This window comes from Lynx rufus, unplaced genomic scaffold (assembly GCF_022079265.1).
Source record: "Lynx rufus isolate CCGP_SWC_20201006 ecotype Redwood Valley unplaced genomic scaffold, mLynRuf1.p SCAF_3, whole genome shotgun sequence".
Lineage (NCBI taxonomy): Eukaryota > Metazoa > Chordata > Mammalia > Carnivora > Felidae > Lynx > Lynx rufus.
Window position 1 is genome coordinate 70075456 of NW_025814845.1, and position 26182 is coordinate 70101637.

The window sequence follows — 26182 nt, forward strand, 5'->3', positions numbered from 1 at the left end:
AATTTGATAATCTAGTCTTTTATAGTTTTTACTCTTTGTGTCTTGTTCTAAGCTTTTTTTTTCTTCCAAGTTTTTAAATTATTACCATAAATCAGGAGGTCTTTGTGGAAAGGACCAGAGAGTAGTAAGTATTTTAGACTTTGTTAGGCATATCTGTTATAGCTACAACTATTACACTCTGCGGTAACATCATGAAAGCAGCCATAGGCAATACAAAAATGAATGCGTGGGTGACCTCTGGGTGGCTCAGTAGTTTGAGCATCCAACTTCGGATCAGTTCATGATCTCAGTTTGTGAGTTGAGCCCCGTGTCAGGCTCTGTGCTGACAGCTCAGAGTCTTGAGCCTGCTTCGAATTCTGTGTCTCTGTCTCTCTCTGCCCCTCCCCTGCTTACTCTTTGTCTCTTTCTCTCTCTCAAAAATAAATAAACGTCAAAAAAATTATTTAAAAAAATTTAAAAAGAGTGGGTGAGGCTGTGTTCCAATAAGATTTTGGCCTGAAAGCTGCTCTAGATAGTCTTGTAACAGAAGTGACAGTTGGAGCCCAAGGGAGAGGTTAAACAGAGTCCCATATAACTATGTCTAATATTTAAAAGGTTAGAAACCTGGCCAAAAAACTGGAATAAATATACTCTGAAATAAAATATTCTCTACCCACCCACCTTGATAAATAAACCTTCCTAATGACTGGGGAGGATTTAAATTTAGAAATCTTGGACTCCTTATGGAGTTTTTCACTGAAAGGTGGAGGTTCAAGGCAGATGCCTCCATATGTCCTCTTCTTTTCCTCCCTTGGTTTTGTCCCACACTAGAGGTATCATGTACCCACATGTGGCCATATGTCCACAACCCATACGTCTGCATTCCGTCCCTGCCTCCATGACAGCTGCACCTTAGCCACCTTTGGAGCACCAGAACCTAGGACTGTGCTCACCTGTAATACAGTCTACTCTCGAGAAATCACGCAGGGGAAGAGGCCTGTCTGTGCATGTAGTCAGGGCCCCTTGCTCTGCAGACTTCTTATCTTAGTTTTACTTTTTTGAGGAAAGGCTTGGCTGGAGGAAGGCCAGGGCAAGGACCTATAAGTCATGGATCCAGAGCAGAAAGCCACTCATATCCAGGTCTAAAGGGAGTATTGATTTTGGCTTTGCCTTTCAGAATTTGGTGTTTGATCCAATTGGAAATTTATGTTAAACTTATATTTTATTATTTTCCATATGAAAATAATTACCAAGCATCCCTTGCTGAAATCCTGTCCTTTCCCTGCTGATAGGCAATGCAAACAAACAAACAAACAAACAGAACTCTTACTGGGAATTTGATTGGAGTTGCATTGAATCTATATTTCACTTTGGGGAGAATTGATCTCTTTACTATTACGAATTTTCATGGTGTCTGTTTCTTCCACTTATTAGATAGTCTTTAAAGTCTTTCAAAAAAATTGTGTTATTTTACTATGAAAGTCTGGGATATGTTTAGCTAAATCTGTTTCACTATATTTAGTTTTTTTTTTATAGATGGTATCTTTTAAAAATTATATTATCTGTTGGTTTGTAGGGATGCATTAGTTTTTGAATATTTTTTTATAGCCAGCAAATTTGATAAATTTTCACATTCTTATCTAGTAATTTACCTGTAGGTTCTCTTGTATTTCCTGTGCATGCAATCATGTATTTGAGAAAAATACTTTTTTTTTCTTTCTAATTTACATACATTTTATTTCTTTCCTTTGCCATGTTGCATTGGCTAAGCCTTCGTGTACCTTGGTACAGTCCCTGTTGAATAGAAGTGTTGGTCATAATAGGTTCCTTATCTTGTTTGTGATTTTATTTATTTTTAAGTATTTTATTAAAACAATTTTTTTTATATGTTTATTTATTTTGGAGAGAGAGAGAGAGACCACATGAGTGGGGGAGGAGGAGCAGAAAGAAAGGGGGACAGAGCATCCAAAGCAGGCTCTGTACTGACAGCAGAGAGCCCAATGTGGGGCTCAAAACCACGAACTGTGAGATCATGACCTGAGCCAAAGTTGGACGCTTAATGACTGAGCCATCCGGGTGCCCCTAAGTATTTTAAGTTATCTCTGTATCCAGCGTGAGGCTTGAACCCCAAGATCAAGAGTCACATGCTCCACTGACTGAGCCAGCCAGGTGCCCCTTGTTTGTGATTTTAAAGGAAAAATTTGAATATCACTATTAAATAGAATGTTTAGGGTTTTTGAAAATAACCTATCAAGGATGTTCTTAAATTGTTACCATTTTAAATCCAAACAAATGTTGACTTCCTCCCTTCCTACTGAAATTCCAGTTTATATGTTAGACCATCTCACTCTGTCTTCCATGTCTCTTAACCTTTCTGTCCTATTTTCTGTCTCTGATTGCATCCCATTCTGGATGATTTCTTCAGCCATATCTTTCCATGAATTCTCTTTTCAGTAATTTTGCCTGCTAATAAAACTGCCCTTTGAATTTTTATTTCAAGTAATTAGTGTTTTTCACTTGCAGAAGTTTTTCACTTGCAGAATTGTTTTTTTGAAACTTTTTATTCTTGGTCATTATTTATGGTATCTTCATCTTGCCTTTATCTTCAGGCTTCCATTTTTCCTTAATTAAATCTCTAGAAGTTATACCTTTGGTATGTGAAGTCTTTACAGGCCAGCTTTGTCCTCTCTTGCTTCTGTTGAATCTTCCTTACAGCGCCTTCGTTATTGTGTGTTTTATGACTCTGTGTGTGTGTGTGTGTGTGTGTGTGTGTGTGTGTGTGTTCATGTTCATGTTCCTTGGAACATTATCTTTTGGAATTCTTTGAAAGCTGTTTCTCCAGGGAGAATTCGCTTCTGCCAGGAGACACCACTTTGGTTTGGTACTACTTTCTTTCTTTTTTTTCTTTTCTTTTGTTTTTTTTTTTTAAGTAATCTCTATACCCAGTGCAGGGCTTGAACCCACAACCTCAAGATCAAGAGTCGCACACTCCACTGACTGTGCCAGCCAGGCACCCCTTGACATGTTTTTTTAATACATTTAGTTTCACCACTTAAATTTAAACTTTCGGTTTCTCTTGGAAACCGAAATTTAAACTTTTAAATTTAAACTTTCAGTTTCTCTTGGAAAACTAAAGCATTTAGGAAAAGGGGTCTGATACTGTTATTGTTTTTTTCAGGTGAGACATGAATTCTGCAATTTGGTAGTCTCCTCTATACCTTACTGTCTTACACTCAGCAGGCCTCATTTATTAAGACACCATCAAGATCCTGTAGGTATTACATCTGTGATGCCTGGTTTAATCCAATCCCCGTTCAATAAATCAATACAGTTGGGCCCAAAGAAGTGAAAAGAGTTGCTCAAGTAACTTAAAAACAACTTAACCACTTGGCAGTTTGGTAATACTTTAAATTAAATTCTTGATTTGAAGCTCTTTAGATCTCTAGGTATGGTGTGAATGCAGTGTGCGAATTTTCAGGAAAGTCCTTTTGTGAGTGCAAATACTGTAGGTGATATTTTTTCCACAGCTTGGCACCGTTTTAACTAGCTGCAGTTCCCTTCATGGGCTTGAGTCAAGGTGTGGGGGTGGGTTGATGTAGGAATGGAGGAAAGAGCCTGTTCATTTCTAGTTTACCCTCACTGTGATGGTTTAGCCCTTTTGGATCCCAGATTTATGAGGTGGTGTTCTGTTATTGGCTCTATAATTTGAACAGTCTGGGTTTTGTCTCCTCTCTCCAAAGCCCCAGCCATTGCAAACCGAAGTTCAGGTCACCAGTTCTGGCAAATGTTTTCAAGGCAAATGCCACCTTCACTTTGTTTTTGATGTGATTATTTCATATTTACTTACAGTATTAGTGTTGAATTAAAAATATTTGTTCACACTTTCTCCTGTATTTCTGGTTGTTATCAGTGAATCAAGGTAGCTAATCTGTCATACTGCTAAACAAAAAGAATTCTGCCACACTGCTAAAAAGCAGTGCCTATCCTTGACTATCTTTAGAAGTTTTATACAAAAGAGAAAGATTAGTAAAAGAAAATAATTTGGGTTTTGCAAACTTGAGAAATTTACTGAAGAGCTCAGGGAAAATGTATTCTAATGAGCTTTTTTCACTTAAAAAAGAGAATCCTGGGGCATGTGGGTGGCTCAGTTGATTAAGTGTCCGGCTTCAGCTCAGGTCATGATCTCACAGCTTGTGGGTTTGAGCCCTGCATCAGGCTCTGTACTGACAGCTCAGAGTCTGGAGCCTGCTTCGGATTCTGTATCTCTGTCTCTCTCTGCCCCTTCCCTGCTCACGCTCTGTCTCTCTCTTTTTCAAAAGTAAACATTAAAAAATTTAAAAAAAAATGCTGAGAAATACTGAACACCAAAAGAAATCGTCAAGGGATCTTGCTTTATCCTTTTGACTCTGACAGTGACATCAGATTGTCACTACCTACCCCCCCCAACCTCAAAAGGGAGACTGCAAGAAACCACAAGGATAAAGCAGTCACTTTTTCCATAATTGGGCATGTTAAGGCTGTTGACTGTGGAAGGCTGAGAACAGCAGGATCCAGAGGACCGTATTCACGGTTGAAACAGCTTCACAATGCTTTCGGTGTTGGTACTGGGAGGCTTGGATCATTTGGGGTCTGGGCCAGGATCAGTAAGAATATTCCAGGTGAATGGTCTTAGCTTACACAGCTAAGAGGGGCTTTTAGAAGACCTGTTGAGAATTAGTCATTTAGGCTAGGACTGTGTCCAACCAGGTCACTCGACATGATGGTCACTCATGTCGAAAGCATCTAGTGTTATTATGAGTGACTGCACTGACTGATGGTTAGCACTATTCCGGGTTCCCATGTACATGTCAAAATAAATAACTCTGGTCATCTTAAGGGATGGAAGACTGCAAAATTCCCCTATGTGTTCAGGAGGGGAATGTTCCACATATGCCTTGCCAGAGGGGAACATCTGTAAATGGTATGCTGTTAAGCTGTGAAGAATATGGCCTAAAATTGGGCCTCAAGACTACTTTGGATTCATACTGCAGTGTATTTTTCTTTGGACCTAAAATTCTTTACAACATTTCTATGAATTAAAAGTAAGTAGGAGTTATCATATCATCAATTTCTGCTATTACAGGTATTCTTCATGTTCCTGAAAATGTGGGGCTTTGTCAGTGGAGGAATTGGATAGAACTTTATTCTGCTCATTGAAAGACTATGTAATTTATTTATTCTGCTAATCTAATTAATAGCCCTAAAGCAAAATTGTCTTCATTTATAAAACTTTCTCACGGGCCGTATTTTATTTAAGGTAAACCAGGCTAAATGTCAACTGCCCGAAAATATTTTCAAAATAAACGAACTTACACAATGGCTTGATTTTTATGGGGATGCATATAGAAGGTCTTCTTGGAGAGTGAACAACTTGGTAAGTATGGCATGTTTCTTTTTTGCTTTTATTTTTATTTTTTTAAAGATTTAATTTTTTTAAAAGTGATCTATACCTAGTGTGGGACTCGAACTCACAACCCTCAGATCGAGTCACAGGCTCCACTGACTGAGCCAGCCAGGTGCCACAAGTATGGCACGTTTAAAGGAGGAAAGTTGACCATCATTGAGTTAATATAGGTATTTGTGCTATAACATTGTGCATGAGTTTCCAAATATCCTTGTATTCTGCAGAATTGCTCAGTAGGAATAACGGGACTTCTAGGAAAAGCAAGACAGACCCCTCAAAACCAATGCAGTTTTGTAGAACCTTAATGGAAAAGTGGTTGCTACCTTAAATCATGTGGCGCAGCCACAGGCAGGCAGCTTGTGGAGAGTGCCAGAAGAGTATGAATTGCACAAGACAAAAGGGTGGGATTCTATCCACACTCCTAAGTAGAGGACTGGTGATGTGGAGCTCACATAGATGCGAGTGGGGCTCTGCCTGTAGGTACAGGGCAGCATGCCTCATCAGGAGCCAGCAGGACAGGGCTGCAGCCTTGTCGGTTGCTCCAGGTAGAAATACTCCTTTTTTATTTTCTTAAAATAAAGCTAATGAGCTGTTGCTGCCAGTTCAACAGCTGACCTGAGGTTTTCTCCTTCTGTCTGAAGGCTGTAATTGTGCTGCTAGCACAGACTGGCAGAAATCCTGTATGAGCTCCTCAGCTATCCACATTCTATCATTCCCCTGTTTACTAAATGCATCTGAACTAATTTGCATTTCAGAAGTGCAGATTGTAGCAGAACATATTCTTTGGGAAAACATCTGGAGTTTATAATTAATTGCTAAATTAAATGAGTGCTGATAATACTAGGTTTATATACCTTTCATTGATATATACAAAACATTTTCATAGAATTTTATATATTTAAGTACTGCTGACCAGCAATTTGGATTGCTTTGGCTGTAAGAACTGAGACCACAAACTACCAGGGGTTTAAGGATGTGAGCTAAGGTATAAGATTTCTCTGTCCTTTGCTTTGTCAGAATTCTCGTCATTTCTATTTTTAGGACACTTCAGTAGACACTCCGTATCCTGTCATATTCAGTCATTTTCCGTTTATCTTTAATATTTTGTCAAAAATCAAACTACTATATGCAGATTCACTTTTAAAAATACAGGTATGTATGTCTTTGTCTTTGTCTTTATTAAATTAAATGATAAATGCCTTCATAAGTATACAGTATTTTAGGGGTTGATAAGGGAGCTACCCACTGGTAAGACCAATGGTTGTAACATTCATGGAGCTTAGACTAATAAAGATGGCAAGAAAGACGGTCATCATTTGGATTGGCTTGGCCTTGAGGCACATTAAGGCCTCAGTAGTGAAGGGTAGTGGATGGGCAGCTGACCTAATTTGTAGGGCTTTTACTTGAGGTTGGAGCCTCTCTACAGGTCTTCTGAATGGGACTTAGAGAGGCATAGCAGACTTGGGTTTGATTGGGATTAGCACCAGTATTTAAGGAGGCCCAGTCTAATAATAGTAATAGTAATAATAATAATAATAATAATAATAAAAACGTAGCAGTGGGAATACAGGTGACAGGATTCTTGAAATGCAGACACACATAAATGGATGATACTCTGATGATACCATGATAAAGGTTTGTAAAAATATCCCCTTTTCAATGAACTATCATCAGGTGAGTTGGTTCTGTTTGTCAGCATATCTGGAAAAGTGATTTTGAATTTAAAACTGGACAATTGAAAATGCCTAGGGAGGGGATCCTGGGTGGTTCAGTCAGTTAAGTATCTGACTCTTGATATTAGCTCAGGTCATGATCTCACGGTTTGTGAGAAGGAACCCCTCATTGTGTTCTGTGCTGATAGCATGGAGTCTGCTTGGGATCCTCTCTCACCCTCTCTCTCTATCACTCCCCCACTTGTGTGCGCACTCTGTCTCAAAATAAGTATTAAAATAAAAATTTTTAAATATTAAAAATATTTAAAAAAAGAAAACGCTTAGGGAAGTTTAAGTGCCCAAGAGCCTTAGTTCTTATCACTTTTATGTATGCATCCGTGTATGTATATATATGAGTAATATTTAAATGTATGTCATAAAAGTAGATACTTCTACATAATGAAGTTAACCATTATAAAACAAAATAGGAAATTGATTTATGAGTATGACCATTAATGAACTATTTAACAGGAAAATGAAAGGAAAAAGATACAAGAACTTTTTTTTTCATTTTTTCAACTCTTGTAGCTGTTCTCTCCTAATTTTTATTTATTTTTATTTTTTTAAGAAAGAGCGAGAGTGTGAACAAGGGAGAGGGACAGAGGGAGAGAGAGAAAGAGAGAGAATATTAAGCAGACTCCATGCTCAGCACCAGTGTGGGGCTCCATCCCACAACCCTGGGATCAGGTTTGACCTGAGCCAAAATCCAGAGTTGAGCTCAACCGACTGAGCCACCTAGGGTGCCCCTCTCCTAATTTTAAACAGGCCTCCAGTAATAATTTTATGGAACTGATATTTGATTGTTGTTTCGTCAAGAGCCTTAGACTTTAATGATCTCAAATTGCCATTTGGTCAGATAGATAGTCTGTGTGTGTGTGTGTGTGTGTGTGTGTGTGTGTGTGTGTGTGTCTTGTCTCTCTTGCTGTCTCCTATATAACTTCTTAGATCATCTTTAAAATCTCTTGTTGGGTTTTCCTCTGAGATTAGGATGACTTCAGAGAGGTCTCTCATACCTGAACTTTTCCTGCAGCATGCTTGCTTGCTTGCTTTCTTTTTTTTTTTTTTTTTTTTTAATTTTTTTTTTTCAACGTTTATTTATTTTTGGGACAGAGAGAGACAGAGCATGAACGGGGGAGGGGCAGAGAGAGAGGGAGACACAGAATCGGAAACAGGCTCCAGGCTCTGAGCCATCAGCCCAGAGCCCGACGCGGGGCTCGAACTCACGGACCGCGAGATCGTGACCTGGCTGAAGTCGGACGCTTAACCGACTGCGCCACCCAGGCGCCCCGCTTGCTTTCTTTTTCTATTTTTTTTTTTTAAATCTTATTTTAGAGAGCACACAAGCATGGGAGAGGGACAGAGGGAGAGCGAGAGAACCCTGAACAGCCTCCATGCTGAGCACATAGCCTGACACGGGGCTCGATCCCACAACCCTGGGATCATGACCTGAGCCGACATTAGTTGGGCGCTCAATCGACTGAGACACCCTGGTGCCCCACCTGCTTTCTTTCTAAGCTGCTGAGATTCTTTTCCAAGTGAGAATGTTCTGTTCAGCATACTGCTTTAGTATCTGCTAATTCTTCTCTTAGCCTAATCATGGTAATTAGCTTTGGTAACCTGAAGTATTAATAATTGTGTTTGCAGGATAAAGTGGACCAATAGAGCCCACAGTTGGTCACTTCCCTGCTGACCCTGGTTGGCTCCACAAAGCTTTTCATTCCTTTGGTGTTTCTTCTGGTTACTGAGTGTGAATACTGAATGTATAGCTTCTCTCCAGTGGCATATGTAAACAAAGCTCTTTTCATAAATGTTTGTGATGTGCACTCATGATAAATTGAACCAGTTTATTCCCGTTTGTAAATTCCTACTTAGAGCAAATGGTGAAATGAAGTGAAACATTGGTTTTCCTAGGAGAAAAAATTTAGAGCTTGTATGCGGCTGGCCGGAGTTGTGGAACACGGAAGGTCCGAATTATCTTTGTTGCCTACATTCAATCTGACAGTCAGAAGGAATCACTTGATTGAGGATGTTTTGAGTCACCTAAATCAGTTTGAGAATGAAGATCTGAGGAGGGAGTTAATGGTAAAGTATAATTCTCAATATTTTTGCTGCAGAGAGAAGGAAGATCTAAAAAGATGTAACCGTGGTTCTTCCAGAGAAGAAATTACTTTATTTTTATTTTTATTTTTATTTTTATTTTTATTTAATAAACTCCTTTACAAAGGAGCTCCTAAAGGGCTTCCCTGACCAGGGGTCCTTGAATCTTCAGTCTCTCAGAGACGACAGCTGGAGTTAGAAGCTTATAGTTGGGAACTTGCTTTGTCAGACAAGACCAGGTTATTGAGCTTGTCCTGAACTTTGCCTTTGGACCACTTCTTCTTTTTGGCCTTGCCCCATATTTGTTCACTGGGTCTTTGTCTTTTTTTGGCTGGCTTTCCAGCATCTTTCTTCTTGTTATCTTTGGGCAGCTGTGAGGAAAAGGGGGAATGCAGCCAGGTCACAAGGCAGCCCCACGCTCCCCCTGTCACTGCACTTCCCACCCCCCCACCCCCCCCCCGCCTCGCCTGAGAGGAACTGCTTCTACATATTCTCCACATAGATCGTTAAAAAAAATCTAAGACTCATTATGCGAATTTTACCTGTGCCAGCCAGCCAGTCCACAGAATTATTTAAGTTCCACTTTTATATTTCATCCATTTTATTTATTTATTTTTTAAATATTTTTATTTATTTTTGAGACAGAGACAGAGCATGAGCAGGGGAGGGGCAGAGAGAGAGGGAGACACAGAATCTGAAGCAGGCTCCAGGCTCCAAGCTGTCAGCACAGAGCCCAGCACGGGGCTTGAACCCACAGACCGTGAGATCATGACCTGAGCTGAAGTCAGACGCTAAACCGACTGAGCCACCCAGGCGCCCCATATTTCATACATTTAAAAAACTTAGGTAACATTTGATGAGCAGCGACCACTTTCCAGACTGTGTGAGGCATTTTGTATGTTATCCTATTTAATCTTTCCGAGAATCTTAAGGAGAAAACAGAGGCTTTGTGACATTAAGGAGCTTGTCCACAGGAGGGAGCAGAGGATTTGATACCTGGCCTTACACAGATTTTAAATAACTCACTGAGGTTTTGAAACTTGGATCTGTAGAAAATGGAAGAGACATTCATCCAAACAAACCAGTAAAAGCTGTGGGTGAAGTGCCAGTGGAATATCCTGACAGAAATGTTAAGCAGGCCTTCAGATAGGAGTGTGTGTCAGTCAGGAGAGAAGATAGGATGAGAGTGGATTTGAAGGTTAAATGCCTGTAAGTGATGTGTGAAGTTTTAAAGAGAAATCAAACATCCAGGGAAAGAGCAAAAAGAACAGAAATAGCACAGAAGCACAGGCATTTCTGGTGTTAAAGCAGCAGGAAAAAGAAGAGAGAAGTAAAAACCCAATTAATGCTTTTTAAGAGAAAGCAAGGGAGAAGAGGGTATGAAGAAAGAAGAGGTGATCAGTAGGTTAAAATGAGTTCATAAAATCAAGGAGAGGAGACACGAGAACAAGTCCCTGGAATTGGGGGTTCACAGGTTCCAGGTCCTCTTGGAGAGAGCATTTAAGCAGAGAAATAGGTTTGGAAGCTGGTGTACACAATTCTCCAGAATATAGCAACCGTAGAAGCCAGGATTGTCTATATTGAAGACAAGGAATGTTGAGATTTTTCTTCTTCTTTTAAGAATAAGGGAGACTTTACCACATTTGTACACCAAAGTGAGGGATTCCAAGAAGGAAAGGCAGGAATGAGCGAGTAATCGGAGAAGTAAAGGAGGATTATGACAGAATCATCCTAGGGAGGAATTGGTGTCAACAGGTGCCTTCTCAGGGAGTAAACAACCAAGCCAATAAATATCTTATGTGTGCTCTGGTTTTTCAGTTTTTTGAAAATTTTTTTATTTCTTTGTTTTTTCATTATGCTCGAGATACTTTATTATATAATAATGATGGTCATTGAGGTGAGATTAGTAGCTAAAGAAGGCTGGCTCTGAGACTTGACAGACCCAGGATTAAATGGAGGCTGCACCTCTTAGCTGTGTGTCACGTTGGGGAAGTTATTTAAATTCTTGAAGCTTTAACTCTCAACAATAGCCAAATTATGGAAAGAGCCTAAATGTCCATCAACTGATGAATGGATAAAGAAATTGTGGTTTATATACACAATGGAGTACTACGTGGCAATGAGAAAGAATGAAATATGGCCCTTTGTAGCAACGTGGATGGAACTGGAGAGTGTGATGCTAAGTGAAATAAGCCATACAGAGAAAGACAGATACCATATGGTTTCACTCTTATGTGGATCCTGAGAAACTTAACAGAAACCCATGGGGGAGGGGAAGGAAAAAAAAAAATAGAGGTTAGAGTGGGAGAGAGCCAAAGGCATAAGAGACTCTTAAAAACTGAGAACAAACTGAGGGTTGATGGGGGGTGGGAGGGAGGGGAGGGTGGGTGATGGGTATTGAGGAGGGCACCTTTTGGGATGAGCACTGGGTGTTGTATGGAAACCAATTTGACAATAAATTTCATATATTGAAAAAAAAAAAGTACCAAGAGGAAAAATAAATAAATAAATAAATTCTTGAAGCTTTATCACCTCATAGAATTAATGGGAAGATTAAATATGGTAATACCATGTTGTTCACCAAATAGTTGGGTCTACAGATCATGTTCACTGTAGCTTTTTTTTTTAAGTTTTATAAAGCAGTCTCTGTACCCAATAAGAGGCTTAAACTCAGGACCCCAACATCAAGAGTCACAATCTCTTCCAGCTGAACAGTCAGACACCCCTTACTGTAACTATTATTAAATGAGCTTTAATACATAGCAATACAGAGCCCTGGAAGTGATGTGTTACTTGTTCTGTTTCCTCAGGTTTCATTTAGTGGAGAAATTGGGCTTGACTCTGGAGGAGTCAAGGTAGAATTTTTCCACTGTCTGTTTGAGGAGATGACCCGTCCAGAATATGGGATGTTCACATATCCTGAGGAGGCTTCCTACATGTGGTTTCCTGTCAGGGTAAGTCTTCTCTTTGCTTATGGTTATCATGACAGCAAATGCATGTCACATAGCATTGAAAATTAGGTTGTCTAGACTGTTTCATTTTAGGAGAGGAATTACTGGTACATAGAATTATGGAGATAATCTTCAATTTTAATAAGGTGATGATTTTCTTTAAAATAGAGTCTCTTTTTCGCTGGGTTCCTATTTCTGACTACACAGGAAAATTTAAGCAGTATTTGTTATTAACCATTTGTAGAATGTATAGATAAAAAAGAACCCTTCCTTTCTCAGGCATTCTTTTTTTTTTTTTTGTTCAGTTCTGTTTTTCCCAATGAATTTGAAGGCAATGGCTGTGAAAAGAAATTGAGAAAACTTCAGTTTGTATAATTCTATTTCTGTTCCTGTGGCAGAGATTGAAATTGACTTAATGACTGTACATAAACTCTAAATATTGTTACGGCAAGTTTTTTTATTTTAATTGGTGATTTGATTTTGTGAAAGGGTGAAAAGGTGTACCTAATATAAAAATTTTGTTTTACTTGTAAAAATTATAACACATTAGGTTTTTTGTTTTTTGTTTTTTTCTCTTTGCAGCCTAAGTTTGAGAAGAAGAGATATTTCTTCTTTGGGGTTCTGTGTGGACTTTCTCTGTTCAATTTCAATGTTGCCAACATCCCTTTTCCACTGGCCCTGTTTAAGAAACTGTTGAACCAGGCGCCATCACTGGAAGACTTAAAAGAACTTAGCCCTGTTTTGGGAAAGTAAGTAAACATAGTTCTTTTTCTAGAACTCCATATAATATATATTCAGATATAGGCATACCTTTTACTATTTTGTTGTGCTTCACAGTTACTAGCAATTTTTTACAAATTGAAGGTTTGTGGCAACTCATGTCAAGGCATTTTTCCAACAGCATTTGCTGACTTTGTGTCTCTGTGTCACATTTTGGTAATGTTCGTAGTATTTCAAAATTTTCCATTATATTTGTTATGGTGATATGTGATCAGCAACTAAAACTTGATGAGAACTCAGAGGATAGTTACACTTTTATCAATAAAGTATTTTTAAATTAAGGTATGCACATTGTTTTTTTAGATATAATGCTGTTGAATACTTAATAGAATACAGTATATGTGCAAACATAACTTTTATATGCACTGAGAAAACAAATAATCCTTTTGACTTACTCTGTTGGGATAATTGCTTTATTATGGTGGTCTTGAACCAAACTACAGTATCTCCAAGGTGTTCCTGTAAATATTTAAACACACACACCCTAATAGTATTTTCATGTTCAACATTGTAGGTACTTTTTTTTTTTTTTTTTGAGACAGAGAGAGCAAGAGCAGGCAAGGGGCAGAGAGAAAGAGAGGGAGAGAGAACCCCAAGCAGGCTCCACACTGCACAGAGCCCAGTGTGGGCTCAATCCCAGGACATTCCACTAGCTGAGCCACCCAGGCACCCCCATTGTAGATACTTTAAATCAATTTTAATTTTGGAAAGAATTGTTGGATAATAATTGAACTTTCTAAAATGAAGACAAGTTGATTTTCCTCCTCTCCTCAGTGCTTGCATTAATCTTTGCACTTTACTTGTGTAGAAACAGTCACGGACAGAGCATAAGTTATACCATGGTGCGAAATCTGCAAGTGATGTTTATTTTAAATCTCATTTCATATCATCACCTTTAAAGTGAAAACTTATTTCTAAGTTAAAAAGCCAAGCTACCACCTCACAAAAAAATACTGGTAAGAGAAAGGGGTAATAGCCCCGCTGTATAAAGTGTTCCTATACATCCATAAGAAAAATTGGCAAAGTATACAAGAAGACAACCCACACAAAAAAAATTTAGAATGGCTTAATCTCCCCAGTCATCCTAGAATACAGATTGAAATCAGAGGCTGATTTGTGCTTTAGACTGACAGATTGAAATACTGATGCTGTATAGTGTTTGTGAGGATTTGGGAAAAGGTTTGTTCTAATTTCAGGTATTAATAGCGGACATGTAAATTGGTGGTTCCTTTTCAGAGAACAGTATGGTAGTACTTAATCTGAATCAAAAATGTGTTTGCCTCTTTGACTTAGCAGTTGTACTTCTAGGCATTTTACTTTCAGAAATAATACAACCATGCAAGGATTTTTCCATACAAATGTGTATTGTATTACATAGTCCATAATGCGTGGAATACCTGAATGTGTTTTCAGTAAAGGAATTCTGTATTTTTGACTTATTTATGCAATGGAATCCTATGTAGATTTTCAAAAGAATGAGAATAGTAGTATGGTCCTATTATTGTTAGTATCCCCATTTCACAGATGAGGAAACTGAAACGGACAGGTTAGGTAACTTGTCCCAGACTCCATAGTGACAAAACCATGAAATTGAACATAGTCTGTCTCCAGCATCCAACTTTAAAAAAAAATTTTTTTTTTAATATTTGTTATTTATTTTTGAGAGAGAGCACACGGTCACAAGCCAGGGAGGGGCACAGAGAGAGGGAGAGAAGAATCCCAAGCAGGCTCCATGCCATCAGAGCAGAGCCCGATGCAGGGCTCAAACTCATGAACTGTGAGATCATGACCTGAGCCAAAACGAAGAGTAGGACACTTAACCAATTGAGCCACTCAAGTGCTCCCGTCATCCAACTGTTAATCACTATACTAATTATACTATTGATAAGGAAAAAGTATCAAAAGTACAAGATTTGGAGAGGAGGAAATAAATGTATTATTTTTTCCTAGAACAATGAAAATGATGTAATAATACTAATGCCTAAGAAGACTTAATAAACTTAAGACACATCAACATTAGTACATGTAAAGATCATTATATCGGTATGCATGTTTTTCACACTTTTAGGTCTAAAGACTTAAAAAGTATTGAAGACCCCAAAGAGCTTATCCATATGTTGGTTGTATTTGTCAGTATTTACAGTATTAGAAATTAAAGGTGATAAATGTTATAAATAGAGGATACATAAACATTCATTCTATTAGCTATCACATAATATAGCCTCTGGAAAACTGCCTTCTATACTTAAGACAGAATGTGAAAAAAGTGAGTAATATTTTGGTATGATTATGAAAATAGTTTTGACCTCATAGGTCACTTGTGAAGTCCTTAGAGATTTCCAGAAGTTTCTGGTCTGGGTCACACATGGAAAGCCACTGATCTTGGTATTCAGTGAAACTCCAGTTTTAATCTCAGCAGGCTTTCCATGAAATTTCACAAACTGATTATAACATGTATATGGATGAGCAGAAGGCCAAGAACCGCTAGCAGAAAAAGGCGAATAGGGATAGGGAACTTGGCCTACCAGATATTAAGAATTTTTAGAAAGCTGTATTAGGACAGCACAGTAGGAGTGCAGGTCAGAAACTGACCCATGCACCTATGGAACTTGTTAGAGGTAGCATACCAGATTAATGGGAACAGGAGTATCGTCAGTTCAAGCATATGGGAAAAAATGAGAGCTGATAACCTTATGCCATGTACAAAAATCAACTTCGTGTGGATGAAGGACTTAAATATTAAATGCAAACATGTTGAAAATATGGACAGATCTCTTTCTCACCATTGCAGTTTTAATTAAGACATAAAAATAAAAAGTACTAACATTAAAGGAAAGATTAATAGGTGTAACTTCAATAAGATGAAAGAATTTATCTGTTCTTCATGAGATCCCTTAACAAAAGGGGAAACGGCACCCTGCAAACTGGTATTTGTAACCCAGTTTGGGGGTGGTAGAAAAATGGGATAGGGGAGGTATCCCATATAAGTAGGTATAAGATATTAGCACTATTTTAGTTTTAGTTTTGGAGGCAGCTTCCTTGGTATTCATAAACAGTGTACTGTAGAGGAGACTTTCATCAGCACATCTTACCTACTACTGCTAGTCTCAGGGTTCATTGACAGTAATGTCTGAACTTTACATCCCTTATGCCTGCTACATTGGGTGCTTAGTAAATGTTAGTTGAATGAATAAATGAGTGAATGAGCAAATATGATGAGATATACAACTTTAAAAATATGTGTGAGGTACCATAGGACAAGAGAGGATGGAGACACAAAAAGACTGGCTGCTATCCATCCTAATATAACCTATATTCACACAGATGCCTTGAAACAGTTAAGGTGATCAAATTCGTCTGTCTTAAGCTTGATGATAATTGGGACAGTAGATGCAGAGAACATTCTGTGACCTTCTCATATCTCAGATTTCCTAAGTGATCCCTGATATTTAGAAAGAGGGTATTTGTTCTGTAAGCGAAGTTCAAATTTTAAGTAAAGATAACACTGATTTGAATGAGTTTGGGTATCAGTTACATACATGATCAGTTCTGGGGCACCTGGGTGGCTCAGTAGTTTGGGTGTCTGGCTCTTGATTTCAGCTGAAGTCATGATCTCATGGTGGATCCGATCCCCACATTGGGCTCTGTGCTGATGGTGGCGGAGCCTGCTTGAGATTTTCTGTCTCCCTCTTTCTCTGCCCCTTCCCTGCTCACATGTGCATGCTCTCTCTCTCTCAAAAATAAATAAACATTAAAAAAAATAAAAATAGACTTTCTCTTAAAAAAATACATTATCAATCCTCTAAATAGAAACCTACAATCACTGGGTAAAGGAAGTAAGGATGGAAGGAAGAGAACTTACAGAATTGCAAATACTCATAAACTTCACACTTGTAGTTGGTGTCTGGCTATCAGTACACAGAGAAATGGGCAGTGTTAATTAACTAACTCCTTGACCTCCCACCTTCCGAATAGTCATGCACTTGACATTTATTTTAGATGATCTATCTAGTGATTGATTATTGACTTTTAAATAACAAAATTATTTGTTCTTTAGGAGTTTGCAAACACTTCTGGATGATGAAGGTGATGACTTTGGAGAAGTATTTTATATATATTTTAATGTGAGTAAACTGTAAGAGTTGGCTTCATTTAATCTGATTATCCTTTTACATATTTATCTAGGCATGTCACTCTTTAACAAAATAACAGACTTCTGAATTAGTGCAGAAGGGTTTTTTTTCCTCATTTTTTATGACCTGGGCATATCAGTTAGATTTTACTATGTAACAAACAACAGCTAAATTTAGTGGCTTAAAACAAACAATTCATTGAATTTCTGGAGTGAATTGACTGCTGAGCTGGATGGTTCACACTGGCCTTGGCTTGAATACCTAGTTGTTGGCTGGTTTGTGGGGTATGGGCTGGAACAGCTTTTCTGTTCTAGGGGTTTCTTATTCCCCAGTAGGCTGGTTGAGGTATCCTTACAGAATTGTCTCAGGATTACAAAGAGGTGCAAGCCTCAACATACAAGCTTCTTTTTAAGCTTTTACTTCTGTCAGATCCCATTGGCCAGAGTACCTCACATGGCCACACCCAGCTTCAAGAGCTGAAGATAAAAACTTCTCTTGATCGAGGTGGGCAGGGAGTATTGCAAAGTCACACTGCAAAGAGGCTTGAATACCAGGCTGGGAAGAATTTGTGGCCATGTTTGCAAATCTACCATGTAGGTCTATACTACATAAAATGATTACTGAGATACGGCAATTTGCCAGTTTTTTTCAGTATGATAAGCTAAAATAGATGATTCTATAAAAATTTGTTTTTCATTCTTCATGATAAAGATAATTTTTCATGTGTTCATACCTTGCTAGTTTTTATGACTAAAATATATAGTTTTACAAGATATTAAGGAAAAGAGGTATGTTTCAAAGTCTTTTTATTGATAATAGATTGTTTAGGATTATTCTGGAGATATCTGAGTTTATTTGTGATTACAGGTGCACTGGGACAAAAATGATGTAGACTTAATTCCTAATGGAAGATGCATAATTGTTGACCAGACTAACAAGTAGGTACAGAGAAGTGAAATACTTGTTTTGTTTATATAATTTTCCATTCCAAATTTATCATTTTTTAATAAGGCAGAGAGTTGGTGTGTGTTGTGTGTATGTGTGTGTCTCCTGGAGTTTATATTCTGGTAAGGAAGGAAATGGCTTTCTCAGAGAGGCCTTCCCTTATCTTTTGTCTCTACTTTTTCTTTTCGTATCACCATTACCTACCTTTTGGGTTTATTTGTGTACTATCTGTATTTCCCCCACTACCATGAGCTCCATGAAGGTAGGCACTAGTCATGTTCATCCTTGTATATCTGGTACCTAGAGTGGTCTACAGTGGTGCCTGGTCTGGAGCAGTACTTAGTATCTGTTAATATTATTAGATATTACGGTGGTATCTTGAGTTCTCAATACCTTATAGGATGCTATTTTAAAGCCACAGTTTGGGATTATAGAATGTTCCGTTGATAGTTGGTCAGAGAGGCAGAGGGATACCGCCAAGTGAGCATTATGGTGTAAGCCAACTAGTGTTCTTTAATCTTTTTTTTTACAGAGTACAAGTGGGAGAGGGGCAGAGAGAGAGAGAAAGGGATACACAGAATCGGAAGCAGGATCCAGGCTCTGAGCTGTCAGCACAGAGCCTGACGTGGGACTCAAACCCACGAACTATGTAATCATGATGGGAGCCAAAGTCGGATGCTTATCCATCTGAGCCACCCAGGCACCCCTAGTTTTCTTTAATCTTTTAATCTTTATCTTTAAAAGAGAACTTTGTATTAAAGTAGAACATACAGAAAAGTACGTAAGCATACAGATCAAGAAATAGAAGATTTCCAGTTCTATAATATATTTTATGAGTACTCTCAATTTATCCGTGGTATTATTGATAGACATAAGAAAGTTCTCTGCCTCTTAACTACTTTTTGCCTGATCCCTTTGCCTGTGTTAGCAAATGGCCAAAAGGGAAAAATGTGGGACTCACTTCAGAGGGCTTCCCTTTTGTCTTCATGAAGAGGCCTCTTGAGTCTTGACTCACATTTGGAAGCCTGGAGCTAGATGTGTTTTTGTGTATTATCTGGAATTTTCTAGTTCTTCTCACTGGGAGTAATTTGCTATAAGCTACCCCATTGAAGCTAGAAGCAGAAATCCCCCTCTTTATTTGTATTTAACCACAAATACTAATAGTAGTTACTCACTAGCATAAATTCAGACAGCACAGAAGACCATAAAATAAAATAGGAAATTTCCCCCATTTTCTAAGCCCATTCCCCTAAAGCATTAGCAGGTTGGGTGTTATTCTTCCATACTTTTTCTGTTCTAATCTGTGTCATTTCTCTGAACTTTGTGACCTTGAGCAAATATGTACCTTCAGTGTGTCAGTATTTTTACTAAAATGTCCTAACAATCTGCCCTGAGAGTGTTTGAAGATTAAATTAGATAACATATGAAAAATAGCTATATGTACATGGTAAGCACTGTATTGTTAGGGTTTCTAGTTATTTTTATCCTTCCCACTTTCCCCGCCCCCTACCACTTTTGTTCAGGGTATTGCTGTAAGCTGAAATCATTTTTTTGTTTTATTAAAGGAGAGACTATGTTTCTAAGTGTGTCAATTACATCTTCAACATCTCTGTGAAGGCAGTTTATGAAGAATTCCAAAGAGGATTTTACAAAGTGTGTGAGAAGGATATCATTGAATTTTTCCATCCGGAAGAACTGAAGGATGTGATAGTTGGGAATACAGATTATGACTGGGAAACATTTGAAAAGGTAGATCATAAAGACCTAGAAGTTTGAATTTAAATTTCTTTTTCCTATTTCCTGAGTACTCTTTTTTTGCACTTTTTTTTCTCTAGAATGCACATTATGAAGAAGGATACGACAATTCACATCCTACCATAGTGATGTTTTGGAAGGCTTTACACAAATTGACTTTGGAGGAAAAGAAAAAATTCCTCGGTAGGTATTACATCAGGAGTAGATCTATATCTCATGTCTTTTCTTTGGGCTAAGCAAACCTTGTTTGTCATAGGCACCATTTGCGACAAATCCTAGTATAAGAGCCATTCCTAGTCCAGTTGGATGTTCTCTAGGCCAGGCTGTCCTGACATCAAAAAAATAAATGTTAATATGGGACTTTTTCCCTGTGATTTCAACCCTGCCTATTGCTTTCAAATGTTTCTTCAGTTCTCCATCCAAGTTAGATATTTCTTCTGCTTTCTGTACTTGTGACTCAGTTATTCAGGCTTTGTGGGATTAACCAAGTTTTACGATGTCATTGTCTCCAAGCCTTTTTACCTCACCTTCCACATTTTGATCTCAGTTTCATGCTTATTCGGTTGTTTTTCTACAACTTTGCTTAATGCCTTTTTCCCTCTAATTTTCTTACAAAATTTCCATACTTGTTTTTGAGAAACATTTATCTTTTTGTTCTTATTTTTGTAGATAACATGTATGTTGGAAGGCATTCAGACTTCTCCAGAAACCCAGCCTAACTTTCCAATCTTACCTCTTACAAGAAGTTTTTGTTCCAGCCAAACAGTTCCATGGTCTCTACATTCTTAAGCTCCCTTTGTACTCTCCCTCCTCCAGGTTTTCTCTGAAGCTCCTTGCCCTGCCTTGAACCTTCACCCACCTCCTGGTTGCTGCTATAAGCCTTCCCCTCCTTAAAGGTCCATCTCAATTCCGAGCTCTCTGAAGTCTCCCCAGTCATCCCAGCCTGATTGTCTGTCCCTGCTCAAACCACACACAGCAATTTCCCTCAGGAAGCATTTTATTCCATGGCACCTTGTTTGGCTGTCTTCCACCCTTTTAGTTTTCTTTTGCTATTTGTCTTTTTCTGCATAAGAATATTATATTTCCAGCCAGACTATTGAGCTGCTTGAAGGCAGGGACAGTGTATCAGTTGCTGATGCAGAACTCTGCACATGGGCCCTTAGTAAATGTTTTTGAATAAATACATATATTTTTTCTCCCCATAAACCTTGGTCTCTGGAAAGCAGATCACTCAATATTATTCTTTTTTCTAGTGTTTCTTACAGGAACTGACAGAATTCAAGTAAAAGGTTTAAAGAACATGAAAATAACATTTTGCTGTCCTGAAAATATGAATGAAAAAGATCCTATAAGAGCACAGACATGTATTAGTGTCCTCTACCTTCCTAAATACTCTACGATGGAAAGAGTAGAAGAAGCGCTTCAAGTTGCTATCAACAACAGCAGAGGATTTGGCTGATCCTACCTCACCTTGTTTACCCCTTCAGGGAAATATTTTCAAAAATAAAATTAAGAACTCAAATTAACGTAAAAGCCCTGTTGAGTATTCATTGTGTTTAGCCGCTCTTTTAGAATTATGGTTCTGTAGGGGCGCCTGGGTGGCGCAGTCGGTTAAGCGTCCGACTTCAGCCAGGTCACGATCTCGCGGTCCGTGAGTTCGAGCCCCGCGTCAGGCTCTGGGCTGATGGCTCAGAGCCTGGAGCCTGTTTCCGATTCTGTGTCTCCCTCTCTCTCTGCCCCTCCCCCATTCATGCTCTGTCTCTCTCTGTCAAAAATAAATAAACATTGAAAAAAAAATTAAAAAAAAAAAATAGAATTATGGTTCTGCATGTGAGACATATTAATAATGATATAGGTGAGGCTGTTGCAACAAGGTGACCCTAAAACAGTGCATTAAAGAAGACAGAATTTTGTTTTTCTCTCCCGTCTTGGCTGAAGTGGTGCTTCTCCTACTCCCACTGTTCTAATAAAAGATACAAATGACTTTCTTGTTGAAAATGTCAACAAAATTGCCCATTTCTGTCCTAAATCTTCTATATTGCATTTGAAACCGTTGACTACTTTCTCCTCAAAACTGTCATGAACTGCTAGACTGTGACTTTCTTTTTCTTGGCTGCTTTTCATTCCTTCTACATGCATTTGTTACACTCCCCTGACCTCCAGTGCTCGTGCAAGCCCATGTCGTCACTGCACACACTCCCATACACTCCACAGCTTTGGTTACGTCTTGTGTGTTGATGGTGCCCACATCTCTCTCTGACCTACAGGAACTGGTAGATTCCAGCACCACAGCCATTTTTCTGTCTGTGTCTCCCTGCATGTCCCTTGGCTCCTTAACTTCATGTTTAAGAAGAAATCATTTTTCCTGTGTTGCACAGCTTAGAGTGGTACCTCCAGTATTGCCCGGCGGAAGCCTTCAGTCCTCCTCCTTCCTCTTCACAACACACATTCAATAACCAGTCAGGTCTTGACAATTTTAGTTCTTGTGTCTAGATCAACAGTGCCCCAAAAAACTTTCTGTGAGGCTGGGAAACCACACCCCCAATCTGTGCTATTTAATAAGGTAAATGTATGCCATAAAGTTTAGTCTTCAAAGAATTTTGAAGAGAGAAAACTTTAATTGGCAGTGGTGGGAAGAACACTTGAGCTGTGCTGTCCAATACATGGCTATTTAATTAAAATTAAGTAAAATTTAAAATTCAGTTCTCATACTACCCAAATTTCAAGTGATGGGTATCTACATGGGATTGGTGGCTACTGTATTAGTGCAAATATGAGCACTTGCCGCTGACAGGCCCATAACCTTCCAACTCCCTGTAATTGTGCTTTCTTTCTTTTTCTGGGAAGAAGAGCCAGAGTGTGATAGAACTGTACAAATCAAAATGATTTGAAAATCTGACAGTAAAGTCAAATTTCATTAACGTTGTTACTATATAGCTCCCAAGTCCTTCCTGACCTGCCTGGCTCCCGCCCCAGCCTTGGCTCCCACCATTGGCCTTGGCTCCTATTATCGCCCTGCATACATAGTATACTTCATTCCAGTTATTTGTAACTATTCAGTTTGCTGAGAAGGCCAGTCTCTCCTGTTTTTATTCAAGCATTTTCTTCTGCCTGGAAACTTCTCATCCCACCCCCATCCCCCACTCTTCCTCACCTCCTCTCCTCCAACTCTGGGTTCTTCCCACTTGTTTCTCAGGATTCACTTACTCTATTATGGCTACCTAGTAGATGCCACGCTAATAAATGTAGAATATGGCTTCAGCATTTCACAAGTGCAATCCTCTTTCTAGGTGCAATACTCATTCTGGTTCCTTCCCAGTGCTTAGTTGCCATTGGTCCCCCATATGAGTTAGCTGAAAATGCCATCTAGTGGCATATGCAGATCGCAATTGCCTGCAAATGGAGCATTTTACTAAGGGGGGAAACTGGCAAAAGGAGACAGGCCTGTCTCCCCACAACTACACACAGTAGTGAGAATCTTGCCACAGTGTTTGAGTGTGCTAGGTAATTTCATATTTTCTACCTCCCTTAAAACAACCACCAAGTCTGGAAGTAGATCTCTTTTTCATCTTACAGATCTGGAGTCAAGTTCAGGGAGGCTTCACTGTGCAGGATTGGAAGAAAATGAAGAGGCAGAGTAGGTCATGGCAAATCTTTTTGTTCTCTCAGAGTGGAAAACTCACACTTAGGAAGCTGATGGGAAGGATCTTATTCACAAGATGGGTAAAGATGGTCCTTGCCAGTGATGCAGATGACACCAAGGAAGATAATCTTGTTAAGGGGCTCCAAGGAGGTGAGATCCCCTGTCATTGTGAAGTCAACGAATTACTGAGGAGTGAGGAAGAGTCCCAGTTGGTGAAAGAATAAGAGTATTTCTTGTAGTGGTCTTAAGAGTTGGAGGTGGTGGGGTCAACACCACGTGGCATGAGCTATGTTATGGGAAGCTAGTGAACAAGAGTTGCCATAACAGATAGGAAGCCAGGATGATTTGCTAGAGAGGAACACTAAAAAGTGTTGGAGATTGCCTAAGGAAGGGTATCTGAGAGGGTCACTAGAAGTAGCACAACACCGTGGACAAAATTTAGAAGGCTTCAGACCTACCTTCCACTTTTGGCCATGCCTCTACCAGCATTTCACCTCCAGCAAGTGACTTGGAACTGCTAGCCTTATGCTGGACATATACATATTACTTTTTTTTTTTAATTTGGTAAAGCTTTATTGATATTTAATGAACATAGCATTTAGTTCAGCTGTGTGTACAACTGAATGGATTTAGTATATTCATGGAATTGTGCAACCATTGCCACAATCAACTTTGGAGAATTTTCATCTTCCCAAAGAGAAACTCCATACCCAAGAGCCATAACTTCACAATGTCCCCAGCCATATGCAACCACTAATCTTTATGTTTTTTTTTTTTAATTTTTTTTAACGTTTGTTTTTGAGAGACCGAGAGAGAGACAGAGCATGAGTGGAAGAGGAGCAGAGAGAGAGAGGGAGACACAGAATCCGAAGCAGGCTCCAGGCTCTGAGCTGTCAGCACAGAGCCTGATGCGGGGCTCGAACTCACGAACCGTGAGATCATGACCTGAGCCGAAGTCAGACGCTTAACCAACTGAGCTGCCCAGGCACCCCCTACTTTCTGTTTCTATAGATTTGTCTATTATGGACATTTCATATAAATGAAATCAAACAGTATACGGTTTATTAATAACTGGCTTCTTTCACTTAGCATGTTTTCACAGTTCATGTTGCATGTAGCATGTATTTGTACTTCATTCCTATTTATTGCCAAATTAATACTTGATTGTACCGTATTTTATTTATCCATTCATCAATCGATGGACATTTGTGTTGTTTTCCACTTTTTGCCTATTATGAATGATGCTATGAACATTTGTGCTAAAGTTTGTGTGGCCATGTTTTCCTTTCCTTTGAGTAGACAGACACCTAGGAGTGGAACTGCTGGGTTGTGTGGTAACTCTGTGTTTAATTTTCTGAGGGACTGTCAACTGTTTTCCAGAGAAGCTGCATCATTTTATATTCTCATCTGCAGTGTTTGAGGGCCTGAGAAATACTTAAAATCTGCAGCAGATGTTTTTGTTTTTGTTTCCTATGGTATTTTTTTTATTGAGATGTAATTGACATGTATGCAGATCTGTTGGTAAGAGTGCTAGTGAAATACAAAAACATTACAGGTAGGTAGCTCTTCCTTTTTTCTCCCTTTTTGGACTATTGTCATGCATAGTAGGTCTGCATGTTACAAACAACAATACTTGGTTATAATTATTACTTTACATAATTTAATGCCTCTTAAAAGGAACAGAGAAGAAAGAACAAGGATATATTTGTAGAATTAAGTATATTAACCTTTTTTATTTTCTCTGGTTCTTTTCATTAGTTCCTGTGAATTCAAGTTACCATCTGGTGTCATTTCTGTACTCCAGTTCAGCTTTGTTCCCAGCTACTTCCTTTGTGCTAATAGCAAATATGACAGACCCCAAAATACAATTTATACATATTGTTTTCTATAATTGCTCTGCAAATCAGTTAAGCAGAAAGAGGAAATCTGCATTACACTGTCTTTTATAGTTACATAATTACCTTTACTCAGCTGATGGCCTGCACCTCCTGGGAAGATGCCTTAACACTCAACCAGGAGTTTTTGGGGGAAGAGAGGTTCCTGTCTTGGTGGAGCCCTCCTGGAGTGGCCATCACTCTGAGCTGAGAGGAGGAAGATGTGGGTGGTGGTTCAAATGCCACAAACTTCAATGTGCTGGCAGCAGTTAATGAGATTTTCTTGTATGTTTCCTCATTAGGCTGAATGCCCTTGGGACAATTTCCAGAGACTTTGCCTGGTTGTGTTGTTCACCAGTTAGGGTTGTTTCACAAAGGGCTTTCATGTGTAAAGTTTGGTTTGTTCCTAGCAAATTTTATGAAAGCAGGGGAAGGATTTCTAGCCCTACAGATGAAGTTCAGAGACAAGTAACTTGCCTAAAATTATAAAGCTTGTCAGAACCATGTTTTCAGTCTTTCAGGAAGTGCATGCATATTCTGTGCTAAGCATTAAATTAAAAATGTTGAACAGTTACTGTCTAGACAGGAGACACAAAACAGGCAATTACAAGTTCAAGTGCTAAAATAGAGATAAAATATATGGTGCTTTAGGAAACAAGAAAGGCAAAGGCTTGAGTAAGAATTTGAATCCAAGCATTTTGATTCCTAATTGTATTTTTCTTACAAATAGAAAGGATTTTATTTTATTTTAAAATAGATACTGTGTAGTGTGATTAAGAAGACAGAAGAAGGGAGGGAGGGAGGGAAAGAAAAAAAGGCAGACTGAAGCCACAGTGGCAGAGGGTTCAACTTTGGTTCAGTTATTGCTGT

At 38.8% G+C, this 26182-nt stretch overlaps 1 protein-coding gene across 1 annotated transcript in view; it reads left to right on the forward strand.

Annotated features, from left to right (window-relative positions):
- Positions 1-21321, forward strand: part of HERC5 (HECT and RLD domain containing E3 ubiquitin protein ligase 5) — a 46016-nt gene extending 24695 nt beyond the window's left edge. Inside the window, exons 14-23 of the mRNA XM_047091591.1 lie at positions 5276-5392; positions 6464-6574; positions 9046-9216; positions 12042-12185; positions 12765-12931; positions 17020-17086; positions 17963-18033; positions 19606-19789; positions 19876-19978; positions 21049-21321. Coding sequence (XP_046947547.1) covers positions 5276-5392; positions 6464-6574; positions 9046-9216; positions 12042-12185; positions 12765-12931; positions 17020-17086; positions 17963-18033; positions 19606-19789; positions 19876-19978; positions 21049-21254 — 1341 coding nt within the window. The 3' untranslated portion in view covers positions 21255-21321. The remainder of the gene's footprint in view (positions 1-5275; positions 5393-6463; positions 6575-9045; positions 9217-12041; positions 12186-12764; positions 12932-17019; positions 17087-17962; positions 18034-19605; positions 19790-19875; positions 19979-21048) is intronic.
- The last annotated feature ends 4861 nt before the right edge of the window (positions 21322-26182 follow it).